Genomic DNA, 17,674 nt, shown 5'->3' with positions numbered 1-17,674 from the left:
ACACTTTTCAAGATTTATCGAAAATGTTAGAACTTGACATTGAGAACAAATGTGATAATGTAAAATCAGAACTTACTGAAAAGTTAGGATATTTTGAAAACTTGTACAATATTAAATATAATGACATAATACAGGGAATGAATACTTTGAAAGAGAGTGTAGATAAGCATAATGAATTAATGCCAATTATTCAGTCTCAAATTACAGGTGTCACTACATGGGTAGACAATGTAGAAAGGAATTTCAAAGAGAAAATAGCTAACTCTGATATTATAAACGTAATTAGTTTGGAAGAACAATTTGGAGAAATTATACACTCCTGGAAATGGAAAAAAGAACACATTGACACCGGTGTGTCAGACCCACCATACTTGCTCCGGACACTGCGAGAGGGCTGTACAAGCAATGATCACACGCACGGCACAGCGGACACACGAGGAACCGCGGTGTTGGCCGTCGAATGGCGCTAGGCGCGCAGCATTTGTGCACCGCCGCCGTCAGTGTCAGCCAGTTTGCCGTGGCATACGGAGCTCCATCGCAGTCTTTAACACTGGTAGCATGCCGCGACAGCGTGGACGTGAACCGTATGTGCAGTTGACGGACTTTGAGCGAGGGCGTATAGTGGGCATGCGGGAGGCCGAGTGGACGTACCGCCGAATTGCTCAACACGTGGGGCGTGAGGTCTCCACAGTACATCGATGTTGTCGCCAGTGGTCGGCGGAAGGTGCACGTGCCCGTCGACCTGGGACCGGACCGCCACTTCCCAGCAAATTAGGGACACTGTGGCTCCTGGGGTATCGGCGAGGACCATTCGCAACCGTCTCCAAGAAGCTGGGCTACGGTCCCGCACACCGTTAGGCCGTCTTCCGCTCACGCCCCAACATCGTGCAGCCCGCCTCCAGTGGCGTCGCGACAGGCGTGAATGGAGGGATGAATGCAGACGTGTCGTCTTCAGCAATGAGAGTCCCTTCTGCCTTGGTGCCAATGATGGTCGTATGCGTGTTTGGCGCTGTGCAGGTGAGCGCCACAATCAGGACTGCATACAACCGAGGCACACAGGGCCAACACCCGGCATCATGGTGTGGGGAGCGATCTCCTACACTGGCCGTACACCTCTGGTGATCGTCGAGGGGACACTGAATAGTGCACGGTACATCCAAACCGTCATCGAACCCATCGCTCTACCATTCCTAGACCGGCAAGGGAACTTGCTGTTCCAACAGGACAATGCACGTCCGCATGTATCCCGTGCCACCCAACGTGCTCTAGAAGGTGTAAGTCAACTACCCTGGCCAGCAAGATCTCCAGATCTGTCCCCCATTGAGCATGTTTGGGACTGGATGAAGCGTCGTCTCACGCTGACTGCACGTCCAGCAAGAACGCTGGTCCAACTGAGGCGCCAGGTGGAAATGGCATGGCAAGCCGTTCCACAGGACTACATCCAGCATCTCTACGATCGTCTCCATGGGAGAATAGCAGCCTGCATTGCTGCGAAAGGTGTATAGACACTGTACTAGTGCCGACATTGTGCATGCTCTGTTGCCTGTGTCTATGTGCCTGTGGTTCTGTCAGTGTGATCATGTGATGTATCTGACCCCAGGAATGTGTCAATAAAGTTTCCCCTTCCTGGGACAATGAATTCACGGTGTTCTTATTTTAATTTCCAGGAGTGTAGATTGAAAGGTTACCAAGAGAACAACATCCAGAAACACATCGCCCATTCCTTCTCCTGAACTTAATGATACCAGGAAGGATATGGATAACCTGTGGAGAGAGATTAAGTTTATCCAAGACAAAGCACAAATTAGGGTAACTTCACCTAAGATTGTGTTAACTAGTGAAGTGGTGACTTATTGCAATGTGGAGCTAATTCAGGGTTATCTAGACAGTACCCTAAATTTTAGCCAGATGGAGATGTACATCTGACCCATTTCTTAAAAGATTTAACCAAGCTTTGCCAAAAAATTGGGAAGATTCCAAGAAAATTGAATTTGCTGTGGAGTACCTTTAGAGGAAGCCTCAGAATGGGGAAAGGTATTGAGAATTTTTCCTCTTGGGAAGACTATCAAAAGAAATTTAAAGAGAAGTACTGGACTGCCAGTGCTCAAGAAAAGTTAATATCAGATCTATGGGACCCAAAATATTATGATAATACTTGGGGTATTACAAGGAAATATTTAGATTAGCATTTAACACAAGCAAAAAAAAGGGGTGGAGGGGCGGGGGGCAAATACAATTTAAAGGATGTAAAATTGTATATTCCCCGGGGATATTAACATTCTAAGTTAACATGTGGGTTAACGACAGTGAGATCCTGAGTTGTTTTTGGTGTTTTTTCCAAATAGTTTCCTGCACTGAATTCCTTTAAAATCTATACCTATTCTGTGATCTCATTGCTTAGAAAAACCGGATTTGACTATGAAATAGAGAACAACCTCTGGTGTCTCACTCAAATACCTGATGGGAAGAAATCCTATGGAAGGGGGGTGGGAATGGTTTTCTCTCTTTGGAGCTATCTTCTTTCTATTTTTTGATCCCAGATGAAATAAACTAAATAGAGTATTATATTTGTGGAAAATATAATAAGATGTGACTAGATGAACAACTGTTATACTGTAGTGTATAGATTTTCTATTTTTTACAAAGTATTTTATACCTTTTATGAGATGTGAAATAGATGGGAGGGTTTGTATAAATTTTGAAAGGGGTGGGTATTGTAGCTAAAAGCGTGATTTACAAGAAAAGATAAATCATGACTAACACAAAACTCACATCACACCTTTCAAACAACCCTCACAAACAAGTGTGCCCAATTTTTCATCATTTGCCATTTCCATAGGGACCTCAAAGGGTGAAGGTGGGACAAGTCCATTCTGTAGGAGACGATTTAACACCAAACCTCCTCCTGTGTTTCACTCAAGTACCTGATGGGTAGGGATCCTAGGGAAAAGGGGTGTGAAGGGTTTCCTGTCTTTGGGGCTGTCTTCTTTCTCTTCTTTAATCCTATCATCCACATCTATTTTTCCTTCTTACTTCTCATTTAAGGACTTGTCTATTTTTTCCCTCTTTCCATATTCACAAACTTCTATCGCCGAAGACCTTCCTGATTTCTGTGGTTAGTAAAAACCTAAATCTTATCTTTAGACAAGAAGGCTGAAGAATCCGACTACACGAACACACATCCACATATACACAAATATAAATTTCTACATAAACATTAAATCACATAAGAGGAAGCCTGTCATGATGTGAGAACTGTCAGATGTCCTAGGAAAAATGTGTGTACATACGGAAATATGCACACATATATAGGAAGCTATGATGGTTCTACATCAAACATACATAAGAAGAGGTGCACATACATAATGAACAATTATAAAGTAGTAATGAGTAATGGATAAATAAATGGATAATAAATCTTGTCCACCCAAAATATCTCTGGAACAATAACAGCTATTGGAAAACGACTTTAACCGGTATCAATGTAGGGCTTAGGCCCATGAAAGTACTTATTTGGAAACATTCTAAAACGAAAGCATATGCGTTTTTTAACACAAACTTATGTTTTTTTTTTTTAAATGGACCTCCTATATTTTTTCTTCAGCAATCAATAGCGTGACAAAGCACATACACAATGGCGTTGATTGCATCACATTATTCCCATTACACCCCGAGATACTGAGACGAGAAGTTGACGCTTGAAACACCCGACATGCGCTGCTAGCGCACGTCCTGAGGCTCAGGTGTGAACCCCATACGTGATGTGATTGACATGTGTAATCACACCTCCATACTTATCAAGAGGGACACTTACTTGTCAATCACATCGCGATTACGGGCAGCAAGGGGTTCACGTCTGAGCCTCAAAACGTGCTCTAGCAGCGCATGTCGGGTGTTTCAAGCGTTAACTTCACGTCTCAATATCTCGGGATGTAATGGGAATATTGCGATGCAATCAACGCCATTGTGTATGTGCTTTGTCACGCTATGGATTGCTGAAGAAAAAATATAGGAGGTCCATTTAAAAAAACATAAGTTTGTGTTAAAAAACGCATATGCTTTCGTTTTAGAATGTTTCCAAATATGTACTTTCTTGGGCCCCAGCCCTACATTGATACCGGTGAAAGTCGTTTTCCAATAATTGTTATTGTTCCAGATATATTTTGGGTGGACAATATAGCTGGGACACCCTGTATACAGACATAGTATCTATTGAAAATATGGAAGTTGATAAGTAGAGGAGGACTCAAGGGAGAAAATAACATATTAAAGAAGGAATGTGAAGTTTATAATAGATTTATATCTTTACCAGAATATACTTAATTATGGTATACACAGAACTATATACTAGGGTAATGAACCATGAGGCCTACTCAAAAAGGATGGGGGGGGGGGGGGGGCATACCCGGCATTCACTAAGTATAAAGGGCAGGCGTATCTACATGGAGATAGGATGATCTGTGACCTAAAAAATAGGGAAGTTTTGCAAGGGGCTTGCCGACCAGAATGGAAAGAGGAAGTGCTCTCATAAGGTCAACCCACAGGCAAGGAATAGGTGCTGCTCCTGAGAGAAGGGAACAGTATCGTAAAGTCACAAATTTTATGGGGATTATTCTAGGAAGTATGAATTCTATGAATGACCAGTATTATTAGGTTTTGTGGAAACAAATTAGTGTCAAAAGAACACTTTCATTTTGTCCAGAGTTTCTCCAAGCTACAAATAATGAAACTAGTGCATACTAGGAACAAAAAAGGTAGTACAAAAGATAAGAATAGAAAATAGATTACTCATGTGTCAAACACCTGAAGTTTATGATTGAAAAACAGAAAAAAAGGAAATAAAGAAAAGAAGAGTCCTCACAATTCCTAAATATCAGTAAAGCTGACTAAAACCATGAGTAAATGATCATGTCTTAATAACAAAGTAAAATAAGAAAAAAAGTAGAGAAACAGTAAGTGGAAGATTGTTCAAGAGAGGACAGAGAATTGTTATGGGAAGGAAAGATACATACGGGGTGATCAAAAAGTCAATATAAATTTGAAAACTGAATAAATCATGGAGTAATGTAGATAGAGAGATACAAATTGACACACATGCTTGGAATAACATGGGGTTTTATTAGAACCAAAAACAAATACAAAAGTTCAAAAAATGTGTGACAGATGGCGCTTCATCTGATCAGAATAGCCATAATTAGCATAACAAAGTAAGACCAAGCAAAGATGATGTTCTTTACAGGAAATGCTCAATATGTCCACCATCATTCCTCAACAATAGCTGTAGTCTAGGAATAATGTTGTGAGCAGCACTGTAAAGCATGCCTGGAGTTAAGGTAAGGCATTGGCATTAGATGTTGTCTTTCAGCATCTCTGGAGATGTCGGTCGATCACGATACACTTGCGACCTCAGGTAACCCCAAAGCCAATAATCGCACGGACTGAGGTCTGGGGACCTGGGAGGCCAAGTATGACAAAAGTGGCGGCTGAGCACACGATCATCACCAAACAACACGCACAAGAGATCTGTAGGACATTTTGTGAACTTTTTTTTCTTCTATTAAAACCCCATGTCATTCCAAGCATGTGAGTCAATTTTTACCTCTCTGTCTACATTATTCCATGGTTCACTAAGTTTTCAAATTTATACTGACTTTTTGATCACCCTATATATAAACATATGTAAGAAATGTATACTGTTAAGATATGGAATGTTATTACGAGTGATATTATTTGCATAATGATTATGTATAAAATATCGCGTGTTCGATCTGAGGGGTTGGGGGGGGAGATATGTAGTGATTCGAGAATTTCAGTGTAAATTCTAGAACCACTCAGCCTACTACTGTCTCGAACACACAATATTCTGGATATGAGTGTGGGATTGCAGAATGCTACCTACTGTGTGTCACATGTTTGTGTGTGCAGGCTTCAAATCAGTCATGGAAAGAAAGCAGACACAGCGGTCGGACAGCACCTACAAGTACCTGTCGGGCAATCTGTAGATGTTTTAGTGAGTGTGTAAGGAAGAACCATGGAGTTTATTTGCAGCTTTGTGCTTACTGTGTCATTGACTATTGTTATTTAAACAAGAACAGTTGAAAAAGTACTCCTGTAGACTCTTTGTGTAACCTTGTTAGAAGCAAGACTCATTTTATGATTCATGTTAAGACAGGCCATGGTATCCAAGCCAGCTTTCTTTTAACTGTAATTGTTTCTAACATCTGACTGTTACAGGAAGTTGCACGAAGTTACATATTCTTTCAGGAAGTTACATATTCATGCGGGAAGTGAAATTTTTATTGTGTATGGAGGTCAAATACATTGTTCGTTGATGAAAAGTAAAGTTTGTATGTCTGCTTATTTCATAAGTAGAAAGTGTCTAAAAATTCCTGTACCTAGCATTATTTAAAGGAGCAGAAGTCAAGAGGGTTTCCAACAGCCAGCTATTTAGTAAAGAAGAGTGGCTGCAAATTCCAAGTAAGTCACCTTGTAAAGAAGTGGAATAAGCCGATATAACCCAGATCCATGCTTACACTTTAAGTTGATGGAACATTAGACTATGTATGTCCATAAGTTTTATGGCCATATCTGCATTGAATAACACTGAAGAAATATATATATATATTCTAATGACCCCAAATGTGCTGCAGGGACCTTTCCATTTCATATCTTAAACAAAAGAAGTATAATCAAGTAACAATACTCATGACATCAGTATGACACTTTTTCTGATTAGATAACAGGTAATATTGCAATTTTTATGAATTTAGACAATTGTAAAATTACTATGATCTCAATTTAACACTGGGAAGGAAACTCCAGCAACTGGCATGAAAGCTGAGGGTAGTACAAATAATGAGGAAAACTATGGTATGAATATCTATATAATTTTATGCAGCAATGAGTAGTTATAAAAATATAAAATGTGTCAGGCTTGATTGATACTGATAAGAAATCCTAAATTAACATTTCAGAATACTAGCACAGATCTATTTGGTTTTGCCATCCAGAAACACAATAACACCTGTTCTATATCCTTAAAAATTAATTCAAGGTGATATCTGACATGTTTTATTATGTTACATGACAGACTGTTTTGATACTACTCTACAGTTAGAACTACCTGGAAGATTAAGCCTATATTCTGGCCCCAGAACAATGCTAATCTAAAGTAGTGCTTTCTTTTCCATCAGTTTTCTGCCTGATCCGACATGGCCTACCATGATTTCCTATTATATGCCAGTCTCTTCATTTCAGAGCAGTACTTGTACTCAGCATCCTGTTAAACTAAACTAAACCAATCTCCTCCCGAACAGGCCATGAAGGCCCAATAGTGACTGGCCACCATCTCAACCTCAGCCCACAGGCTTCACTTGGTGCAGATATGGAGAGGCATGTGGTCAGCACACCACTGTCCTGACCGTATGTCAGTTTCCAAGACCAGAGCCGCTACTTCTCAATCAAGTAGCTCCAGTTTGCCTCACAACGGCTGAGTGCACCCCGCTTGCCAACAGTGCTTGGCACACTGGATGGTCACCCATCCAAATGATCTTCAACTACTTGTTGATGAAAATAATCAATTGTTAAAAATATAAGGTAATTGTACAGACCAAAATCTACTCACTGAGTGGCACCTGGAGAACTCACAAATAAATGTACTGAAATTGTCAAGCTTTTGGAGCGAGTGCCTCCTTCCTGTGGCAGAAGTTTTGTTGGTGAAGGCATTGTGGTGAAGTAAAACAACTGGCAAGGTTTAGGAAATGAAGAAAGTTAGGAAAAGTCACTCAGAACCCTGGGTCATGGGAGACTTACTGGACTGAATAAGAAGGAAAGAATAATTGCTGGGGACTGGACTGCACAGGATGAGATTTGAAAGGCTGGGAGCGTAAGGGTGGAATATAGGGCAATAAGCAAGACAGAGATCACTGACAAAACAGAACTTGCAGTTGGGATTATGAAATGTCCTAACTCTGTCAAGTTGGAGTTTTAAACAAATTACTTGATCAGCTGAATGAGCACTGACCAGACATTACTACTATTCAAAAGGTAAGCTGGTTAGATGGAGTGATAGAAAAGAAAGATCACAAGATACTTAATAGTGTCAAAAGAAATATCACATGTTTGGAACAGATTTTATGGTAAATAAGAGAAAAATCTTATTATGAACTTCCAGGCAAAATTAGACAGATTGTGTGGACTCAAAATCAGTGATAAATTCTTAAACTATAGTCTCATGTCCTCATGCCCCAACTAAGGAGAAGAGTGATGAAGAATATTATGCATTTTATGATGATCTGGATGAATTATACAATGAATGTCCAAGGGGAGAGAGTAAGATAATTTTTTGAGATATGATCCCTAAAATAGGAAAAGACTGGAAAGACTGAAAAAAAAACAGCTTACATGATAAATGATCATGAGATCAGATTTGCACACTTTGCTTATTTGGAAAATATGGTAGTAGATAGTACAACTTAATGTACATAAAATGGCATGGAAATCTCTAGGTCATACTTTTAACTAAATCAACCAATTTCTAGGAGCTACGAGACATCTGTCCAACCTAATGCATATTAGAAGCTACATAGATGGTAATACTGACTCTGACTATTAGCTTCTAATAGTAACACTGTTTAGAGACCAGAATTGGATTTGGCTTGATTTTATAGTTTAAGAACAACAAAAACAAAATAATTCATATGTGGAGGATGGGACAAAAAGTTGATTGTTGCCTTACAGCAGGAACCATGTGCCTGTAATAATTAAGGGAACAGATGAAAAACCTAAATCAGGATGGCTAGATGAAGACTGGAGCCTCCATCCTCCAAAATATAAGGTCAGTCTGTTTGAAACAGTGCTATCTCATTCAGCATATGCATAGTGTAAAATACTGTTTTACAAAGAGTTTTGTACATCTGTCCTCGTGACTGGAGATCTGGGGGCCTTAGCCATTCACTTTATGTAAGGAAATGAAACACCTACAGCTGTCCTTATGATGTCATTTATTGTATGGCTACCAGTTTTGGTGTTTCAATACACCATCTTCAGGGCTTAGCTGATTCTGAGAGGATTAACATCACCTGTATACACAATTTATCAGAAGGCAACATCTATAACTGTTTTAAGCAGATTACTTGTAACTGCAATGTTGTCTCTCTACCCATCAACTATCAACTCCAAAGAGGTTCTTTAATACTGCCACAGGCTAGTGCTACACTGTTCATTCATTTCTCAGTCCAGGTCACTGCACACGCTGCACACACTGTCTCATTGCACAACTCCACACACACTTTCAACTGATATCAGTACCATAGCAATGATGCCTAGCTTCCACTTTGTGTACTGCAACTTCCCATTTGCTTGCACAAAAGACTGAATCAGCACCCATCTGGTTGGTGCATAAGTTCAAAGTATTTTTTTGTAAGTTCCATAAACACAACAGATACACATAACAGATATTTTAGTGATCAATAATAAATTCTCCTTACCATTTACAACAGTCTGCCAACAATTCTATAACTGTAGAAATCACATGGTTTTGAGGCGAAGAACTCATTGAGCCATGTTTGGAGTGCATTTTCATCCAGGAAGGAAGTTGCTTGAACATTGTTTGATAGAGAGTGGAAAATGTGAAAATCGGAGGGCACAAGATCAGGTGAATACTCCTGTATAGTGTTTTTTGTCAATCAAGCAGAATGCAGGCAGGCATTATCATGGAGTAGCATACTTCATGCAGTCTTCCTGGTCAAGGTTCTTGGATTGTGTCTGCAAGATGCCTTAGCTGTTGACTTTAAATGTCAGCAGTGATGGTTACTCCTTGGACGCTTGCAATTCATGGTATATCACACTGCCACTGTTCCACATGATGCATAACGTTATCTTTTTTCTTGCCAGTAATGATATAGGATAGAAGCAATCAGTATTGCTCACAAGCCTATTGATGACAAGTAAGCAGAGATGCACATTTGGCGAACTGGCTGAATTTTGTGATTTTCGCTTTGAGCGTTCAGTATCATATAACTCGATTTTTGAACCATTCCCACTGCATGCAAATGTTACACAGTGATGGAATGATCACAGTACATCACATTTGCCAGTTTTGGAGACCACTGACATGGATAATTGTGGATTAATGTGTTTAACTGTTCTTCATCAAATCCAGAAGGTCTTGCTGAACATGTAGAAACACTAATGTCAAAATGATACTCCTTGAGACATAAAACCATTTTCTTGCCAACCACTGTGCAAAATCATTATCCTCTTACATAGCACAAATGTTTCTGGTTGACTCCACTACTATCACACCTCTGTTGAACTCAAATAGAAGAATATGTAGGAAATGTTCCTATTTCTCCACTTGGCACTCCAGTTTCTAGCATCCACAGCTCCACTCACTATCTCCAGATGACAAAATGACAATATGAAAACTCAAATAGCAACAGTGAATCACAAATAAAACACTGACAGTACATAAATAAACACTTAGCAACTGGAATACCAACACTGTAAAACAAAAACACTACAGACTTATGCACCATCCTAATGTTCATTGCATTTCTTTGAGAGTAAGTTTTCCCAGAGAAGAAAAAAATAGAGGAAAAATCATTCTGTGAAAGTATTTTGTGAAATAATATACCTTTTGTTATCAATGTTATTACTGTTTGAATGTATCGTGTCTTTTATCAAACCCTTGCTCTGTGTTATCTAAGTAATCCTTCAATGCATAGACGGTATCACTTAACAAGTATTTTAACTGCTTTCTTAAATAAGTTTTAGTAATCTCTCTCATCACCTTGGGTAATTTATTGTAAGGTTTTATTCATTGGCAGAAAATGCTGTTTTGAGTTTTATGTTCATTCTTTCAGTGTAGCTCTCATGGTCATGGACAGAGCTCTTTATGCAATAATCATCAAACTTATTTTTGATGTGCTCAGTTGACTGGAAAATGTACTCACTTGGTGTTGTTAAATACCCTGTTTTGAACAGATCTTTACAATGAGCTTGACTACTATTTTTGGTATTATTCTTACAGCGTTATCCTGTAGATTGAAAAATGTGTTAATATTTTGTGCATTTGCTTACCAGAAAAGAATTTTATAGCTAAGAAATGAGTGTACACATGTCTGGGTATTCACACACTACACCCAATTGACAGTAGAATGCATCCACCTTTATGAATGAAGTACACTTTTATTACATGTAACTCAGAACAGAATAACAGGACCACATACAAGCAAACAATGAGGTCACCAACTAAGATAGAGCCAACAAAAATAGTTAGAAGAATGGTCACCTATTGACTGCGTGGCTGTCACAGAGCCACCCCCCCTCCCCCCTCCCTCCCACGCAGTGAAGAACACAGCGGAGAACAATATGCAAGGACACATCTTCGTGATGGTAGGAGACAGCAATTAGTCGGAAGTCAGTGCAACGACATGATCAGTCCTACCGCAACCTTCCCTGATGGGAGACATGGTTGGACGCTTATCATTGAAAGTGATGGCTTTAAGGTGATGGAAGAGATGATATAGTCTTGTAGCCAGCATGGGGGGAGGGGGGTGGGTAAGGTGGGTGACCCGCATGGGACAAGGGAATCAGCTCATTCTGAGATGGAGAGGGTTGCTGGTAGAGAGGAACAGAGGCAGTAAGGCAGCTATTCGTGATTATGGATACAGAGATGTCACCATCAGCACCAGTGGGAAGCCGGTAGGGAAGGAATAGGGTGCCATGGAAAATGGTTGGGTCATCAAAGGGGTGCAAGGGTGCACAGAGTGTATGGCATCATGCAGCTGGAGGGAGGGATCATCAACGCGATACAGTTAAATATCGGCACTGAATGTGACATTACTGTAAGTGGTGGAGGGCAGCAATATAGTAGAAGGCACCAAAGGAGGAGGCACTTTCCTTGCAGCACTCAGAGTAAAGGGTGCACATAGAGGATGGAGTTGTAGAAACCTTGACACTTGGAGGTGAGGGAAACAGAGCACTTGGAGGAAACACATCACTCACAGCACTCGACTCTGAGGAAGCACTAGGGTCTGCAAGAACATGCAAATGGAGTCATCATAGAGCATAACAAAGTCACATTGGCTGAGGTCCTTGTGCAAGAATATGATAGATGTGGAGGGGGAGTAAGGAAAGGGGGGGTGGGGTGGAATGCAAGTGATGTCAGAGCAGATGTGCTTGATAACAGTAGGGAGCTCGGATGGGGCAAGAGGAGCAGAGTTCTCCCACTAATCAGATGTGATGGAAGAGGGACATCCAAAACAAGAGAGCCAGGTAAGGTACAGCTTCCTTCTGCTGGCATGATTGACCATGGAGACAATCCATCAGAGGGGGGCAGAGGAATGACAAGGTCAAGAAAAATGTTGCAAAACCTGCCTTATTGTATTTCTATATGCCCTAGAGGAGGCTGGATGTGATGGCTGACTTTACTGCAATGGCAGGGTAAACATGCATTAGCGCAAGTGCAACAGTCACTTTGAATTCGAGACTAGACAAAATGCTCAGTTACTAGGTGAGTTATAGCCTTGATACTGGGATACACCAGATCATGTAAAGCTGAAAAAAACCTTAAGTTTAAGAGATGCAGGAACAGCCAGAAGTGGTGTGTCTGTAGATGTGTCACACAAAAACCGGTAAAGTAGAACCAGGGAGGTGAAGCGGTTCCACAATCAAAGAGGAAGAGGTATCATGTAATAGCACTTCAATGCAAAGGTCCAGCACCTGCAAGTGAGCCAGTTCATTTAAGTCAAGTGACGAGGAAATACAGTGCACACATAACAGATAGTCAGCCACAATGTTGTCTTTGCCACTAATGTAGGGGGTGCTGACTTGTGTAATGGCAGATAAGGTCCTTGTGCCTGAAATGGTAGAGGAGGAGGTCAGTCACAGGGTTATGGGTAGCATCTTGAGTGGCTGGTGGTTGGTAAAAACTGTGACATCTCACCCTTTATGTCCTCACAGAAGTAATGGACACCCTTGTAGATCATTAACAGTTCTCTATCAAAGGCTGACCATTTGCATTGTGAGAAAGAAAGTTTTTTTTGGAAAAGAAACAGAGCAGCTGTGAGTTGTCACCAACAAGATGTTGCAAAACAGTGCTGATCAAAGGTTCACTCATGTCCATAGTGATGGATGTGAGAGTAACAGAGATTAGCTTGCAAGAGTGATGGCATTAGTAGAGCTGTCTTGAGGTCACTGGGTGCACGTGTCTTGCTCTTGGACCACCCACTGCAGCATTTGTCAGGGGAGCCTGAAGAGAAGCAGTGTGAGGGATATGACACCAGGGAAAGTTCATCGTGCCAAGAAATTGTCTAAGATAACAATAAGTTTGGGTAGAGGCAGTTCATTAATGAAAGCCACATGGTCTGACATCAGATGTACTCCATTGGGGGTGATGGTATACCCGAGAAAGGTAAAGCTATGGCATCGAAGCTGTGTCTTGAAGTGGTTGATCTCTAAACGGTTGTTCAACAGAAATTTGAGCATCTTCAATAAGTGTTGCGCATGCTCCTCAGCAAAGGTTGGGTAGATCAGGACATCACCTAAGTAAGCATAGCAAAATGATAAGTAACATCTGACATTAACGGGTCTGGTACCAGAAAGAGAGAGCTCTGGATATTTCACAAGACAAGCTCAGCAAATAGTTGAAGATTTATTATCACCACATTCTAAAACCTCTGCAATCTGTTAGCAATAAGTGAAGCAAAACTTAAAAAAAAAAAATCAGGTAAATGGAACTGAGTTCTCAACCAGTCATTGATAACCAGAAATGATTGCAGACTGATATAACTGATCACAACATTCATGATTACTTCTGGATAGTTGCAGCAAATCTTTTTATCTGCTAACAGAGGCATCACATTTACTCTGACAGACTTGGTTTAGGCCCCAGCAGACATTAGGCTTTTCTTTCAAAGTATTATTATTATTATTATTATTATTATTATTATTATTACACTCAAGTTCAGAAAAAAAACCTTGAACAACTGGAAACAAGGCGTTCGTATTCACAGGACAAGTACTTTAATATGTGCTGCAGAAATGATTGAAATACTTATCACCTTGGTTCACAATGAGTCCTGTTGCCTAGTAGCCACAGGGTTCACCATAGGCCCTGATAACTTGTTCCATGCATGATGGCATCAATGCATATAAGGCACAAATGGCATCCTGTGGTGTAGCCATCCATGCTGCATTCACCTGGTTCTGAAATTCATCTGTGGTGGTTGGCATTCGGTTACAGCTCTGCACCCATTGTTTCACCATATTCCACATATTTTCAATTGGTGACAGGTCTGATGATCTGGTGGGCCAGGGCAAAATGCTGACATCCTGTGACACCAAGAAGGTGTGCAGCAACAGGTGGTTGAGTATTGGCTTGTCGAAAAATGGTTTCTGGAGTGTTGTGGAGAAAGGGTATGGCTATAGGTCCCAGCATATCATTCAAGTAGGTCACACTGGTTGTGGTGTCCTAAACAAGCACCAACTCTGATTTGTGGTTGCACCCAGCAGCACTCCATACCATAAGGCCTTAAGTTGGCACTGTATGTCTTGTGCGAATGCAGTCACTGTAATACTACTCTCCCTATCTGCAGTGAACCAAAATGCGGCCATTATTTATAAACAAACAGAACCTGGATTCATCTGAAAACACTACCTGATGCTATTCCTGTTCCCAGTGACATTGTTGCACACACCACTGCCTTCTAGACTGTTTCTGCACATTCATCAAAGGTAGGCAGAGAAATGGATGACACACACATAACCCTTGCCATAATGAATGGTGACCGACTGTCAGTCCTGACAGTGTACGCTGTGTTACACTGTTCCACTGTTGCACCTGAGCTGGGAAGGATGCATGTCTGTCCTACAATGCCATTCAGATGAAGTGTTGATGTTCTCAAGGGGTAGTTTGGCTGGTGTGACCTGACCCAGCTCGTTCTGTTCTACTGTCTTCCACGAACCATTCTTCACACACTCATTGCATTGCCAAAATACTTCATCCCATGTGAGCAGCATTTTCCCAGATGGATGCATTACATTCTCTCATGCCAATAATGCACCCTCTTTCAGACTCATTGTTTTGACGGAACAGTTCGCATATATGTCTGCAAGGTAAGAATACCTCGCAAACATATACGTGAAGTCACACTAATCCATTGCTGCAGGCACATTTTACCAGCAGGCAGTGCTGCACCACAGTATCAAAAATGACCTTGAACCGATGGGCTGACATGGTTCAAATGCTAATCATTTCCTGTGAACACAAGCGTCCTATCGCTACTAGTTCAAGGTGTTCTGTTTTTTCTATGAGTGTATTATCATTACTGCATATGTTAGAACATTAAGCCTGAAGTACAACTTACTGCTGTCTGCTTTTGGAGTAATTCAGCAAGCTGATACAGTTTCCCAATAAATGTTTGTAGCAGTTGTGCAGTTTTGTCCATATCACTATCTGGTGAGATACGCTCTGGTAAAGTATGGGCATGTACTGGCCTTGAAATCCATTGTTGAAAGAATCTCTGTAATTCATGGGAAACAACAGCAATTTTTATTTTTTAAAACAAAAATAGTTTCCTTAAAAAATCCACAAGTGAAGCAGCAACTTATTTCCTTTAAAAGGTGATAAGTGATATGAAAAACATTAACTGTGTAAATGTTAAAATATTATTAACTAAATAATGGAACATTTATTTTAGAGGTACTACTCACACTTTAATGAAATTTTACATAAGTAACAGAAAACAGTTTGTTGAATATGAATATAAAAACAATAGTATAATATAGTATGGTACCTTTTTCCATGCCATCTTTGTGTCTTAAATAAGTTAATTACTAGCTAAAAAATACTACATTCAAGCACAGAAAAGGTGAATATGCTCTTCAAGAGACTCTGACAGGAAAGGGGAACCAGCTGCATCAAATCTACATTCTGCCTTCCACAACAGAAACTTTGGCATCGAAACATATTCACACTCTTTTAACATAGAACATTCTAACTCCCCAATCACTCTTTGTTGTGGAAAGTTCATATTCAGCATTTCCCTCTCACTGCTATGTCTATATATGTCCATCTCCCATTGTCCACTTTTTCTACCACTGGCACTTTCTTTTGTCTGTCTCTCCCACTGTCACTGTCTTCATCCCTTTTTATCAATCGTCCTTACCACTGCCTCCTGATCTGCTACTTTCACTACCTCTCTGACCCATCATCATTGTCTTTGTCTTAATCTCTTTCTCTCCCCCTGCCAATGTATCTTTCTTTCTAGCTTACAGTCTGGTGTCTTTTTCTTCAACCATCATTATCTCCTCTCCAAACATGTCATTGGGGAGGATTTCCTCAGTGTTGGTTTGACCCTTACACGAGGAAAATTTAACACCTGGGTATAGGGTGGTGGGGAAAATTGACAATCAATATCTCCTCTCTCTCTTTAGCTCCCATTGATCTTGCCTTCATCCATCTCACTTTCTCTTTCATTGCCACATTCTCTATCCAGACATCACTGTCTCCTCCCACTTTTACTCTTAGTGACACTGTCTCCTGGCTTTTCCATCATCACTGCCTCTTTGCTACTCTCTTTCAGTACAAAAAAGTGAAAATCTGTTTGCATGCCAAAATTTTCAGTGAGGAAAGTGGAATAAGAACTGAGAAACACCTGGTTCCATAATTTTCTGTCACAGCCTCTTAAATGTCAGTCTTTTTTGTCTCCAACAGGAGCGTTTTTCAGCTGATTTCCATCTTTTCTCTGTTGCAGCAGGGTGTGCTGCTTATATGTAATGAATTTTGTAGGTTATTTTTGTTTTAAAAGTTTACTTGCATACTTTGGCACATTTACATACTTTGAGACACATAAACAAATATGTACATGTAATATAAGGTTGATGTAAAATCATCTCCCATCCAATGCAAGTTAACTTTACACCACTTTACATGAAATGCACAAAATTTTTAGGCTACACCTACAGCACGGAAAAAAATACAGTGTTTGATTTGCACGTACAAAGAATTTCATATGACAAAATAATTATTTGTAAGGTGCTTACATTGCCAGATGGCATCATCAATTAATTTCCAGGTCAAGCGACCCTGCATAGTTGTGATGTGCCATTTTATAGAGAAAGTGTGCCATAAAGATTTATTGGTGAAAATAAGGTGACTAAAACATAGTTTTGTCACCTAAGAACCCTTGTGATGACTTCAGATTCCTTGCAACACGTTCACTACATCTGTCAAAACTACATTTACATCTCACATATTACGTTCATAAGTATGGTAATTCTGAGCCTCTAAATCTTATTAACAGATAGTGATATTGATAACAGTTTCATTTCAAGGTTCCCTGAGAACATTATCTTAAAACAATATGGTAAAAATTTCAATGATTTGTCATAAACAGAAATTATAAAAGTGACCATCTCCACAAATGGTACCCAAAAATCATGTTTTTTTGGGTGTATCTCAGTAATGGATACAGATTTTTGAAAGTGGGAAAATTGATTCTCATGATAAATTAAGTGTATTTGGCTAAAATTTGAGTCATTTTCTATGGTTAGTTATTTAGATAATTGTGGCCCTTAGTGCAGAAATGGATTAAAACCAGTTTTTGTGTTTTTCTACATAAATACGGTGACTTTGTTCCTCTGGATCTTGGTAATGGATAAAGATACC

At 40.1% G+C, this 17,674-nt stretch overlaps 1 protein-coding gene across 1 annotated transcript in view; it reads right to left on the bottom strand.

Moving 5' to 3' along the window:
• LOC126354542 (testis-expressed protein 47-like) overlaps nucleotides 1-17,674 on the bottom strand; it is a 119,700-nt gene that overhangs the window by 14,691 nt on the left and 87,335 nt on the right. The window contains exon 4 of the mRNA XM_050004273.1: nucleotides 15,372-15,527. Coding sequence (XP_049860230.1) covers nucleotides 15,372-15,527 — 156 coding nt within the window. The remainder of the gene's footprint in view (nucleotides 1-15,371; nucleotides 15,528-17,674) is intronic.

Source organism: Schistocerca gregaria, chromosome 3 (genome assembly GCF_023897955.1).
Source record: "Schistocerca gregaria isolate iqSchGreg1 chromosome 3, iqSchGreg1.2, whole genome shotgun sequence".
NCBI lineage: Eukaryota > Metazoa > Arthropoda > Insecta > Orthoptera > Acrididae > Schistocerca > Schistocerca gregaria.
The sequence above is the reverse complement of the archived record's forward strand: the minus strand, read 5'-3'. Positions and strand labels throughout refer to the sequence as shown.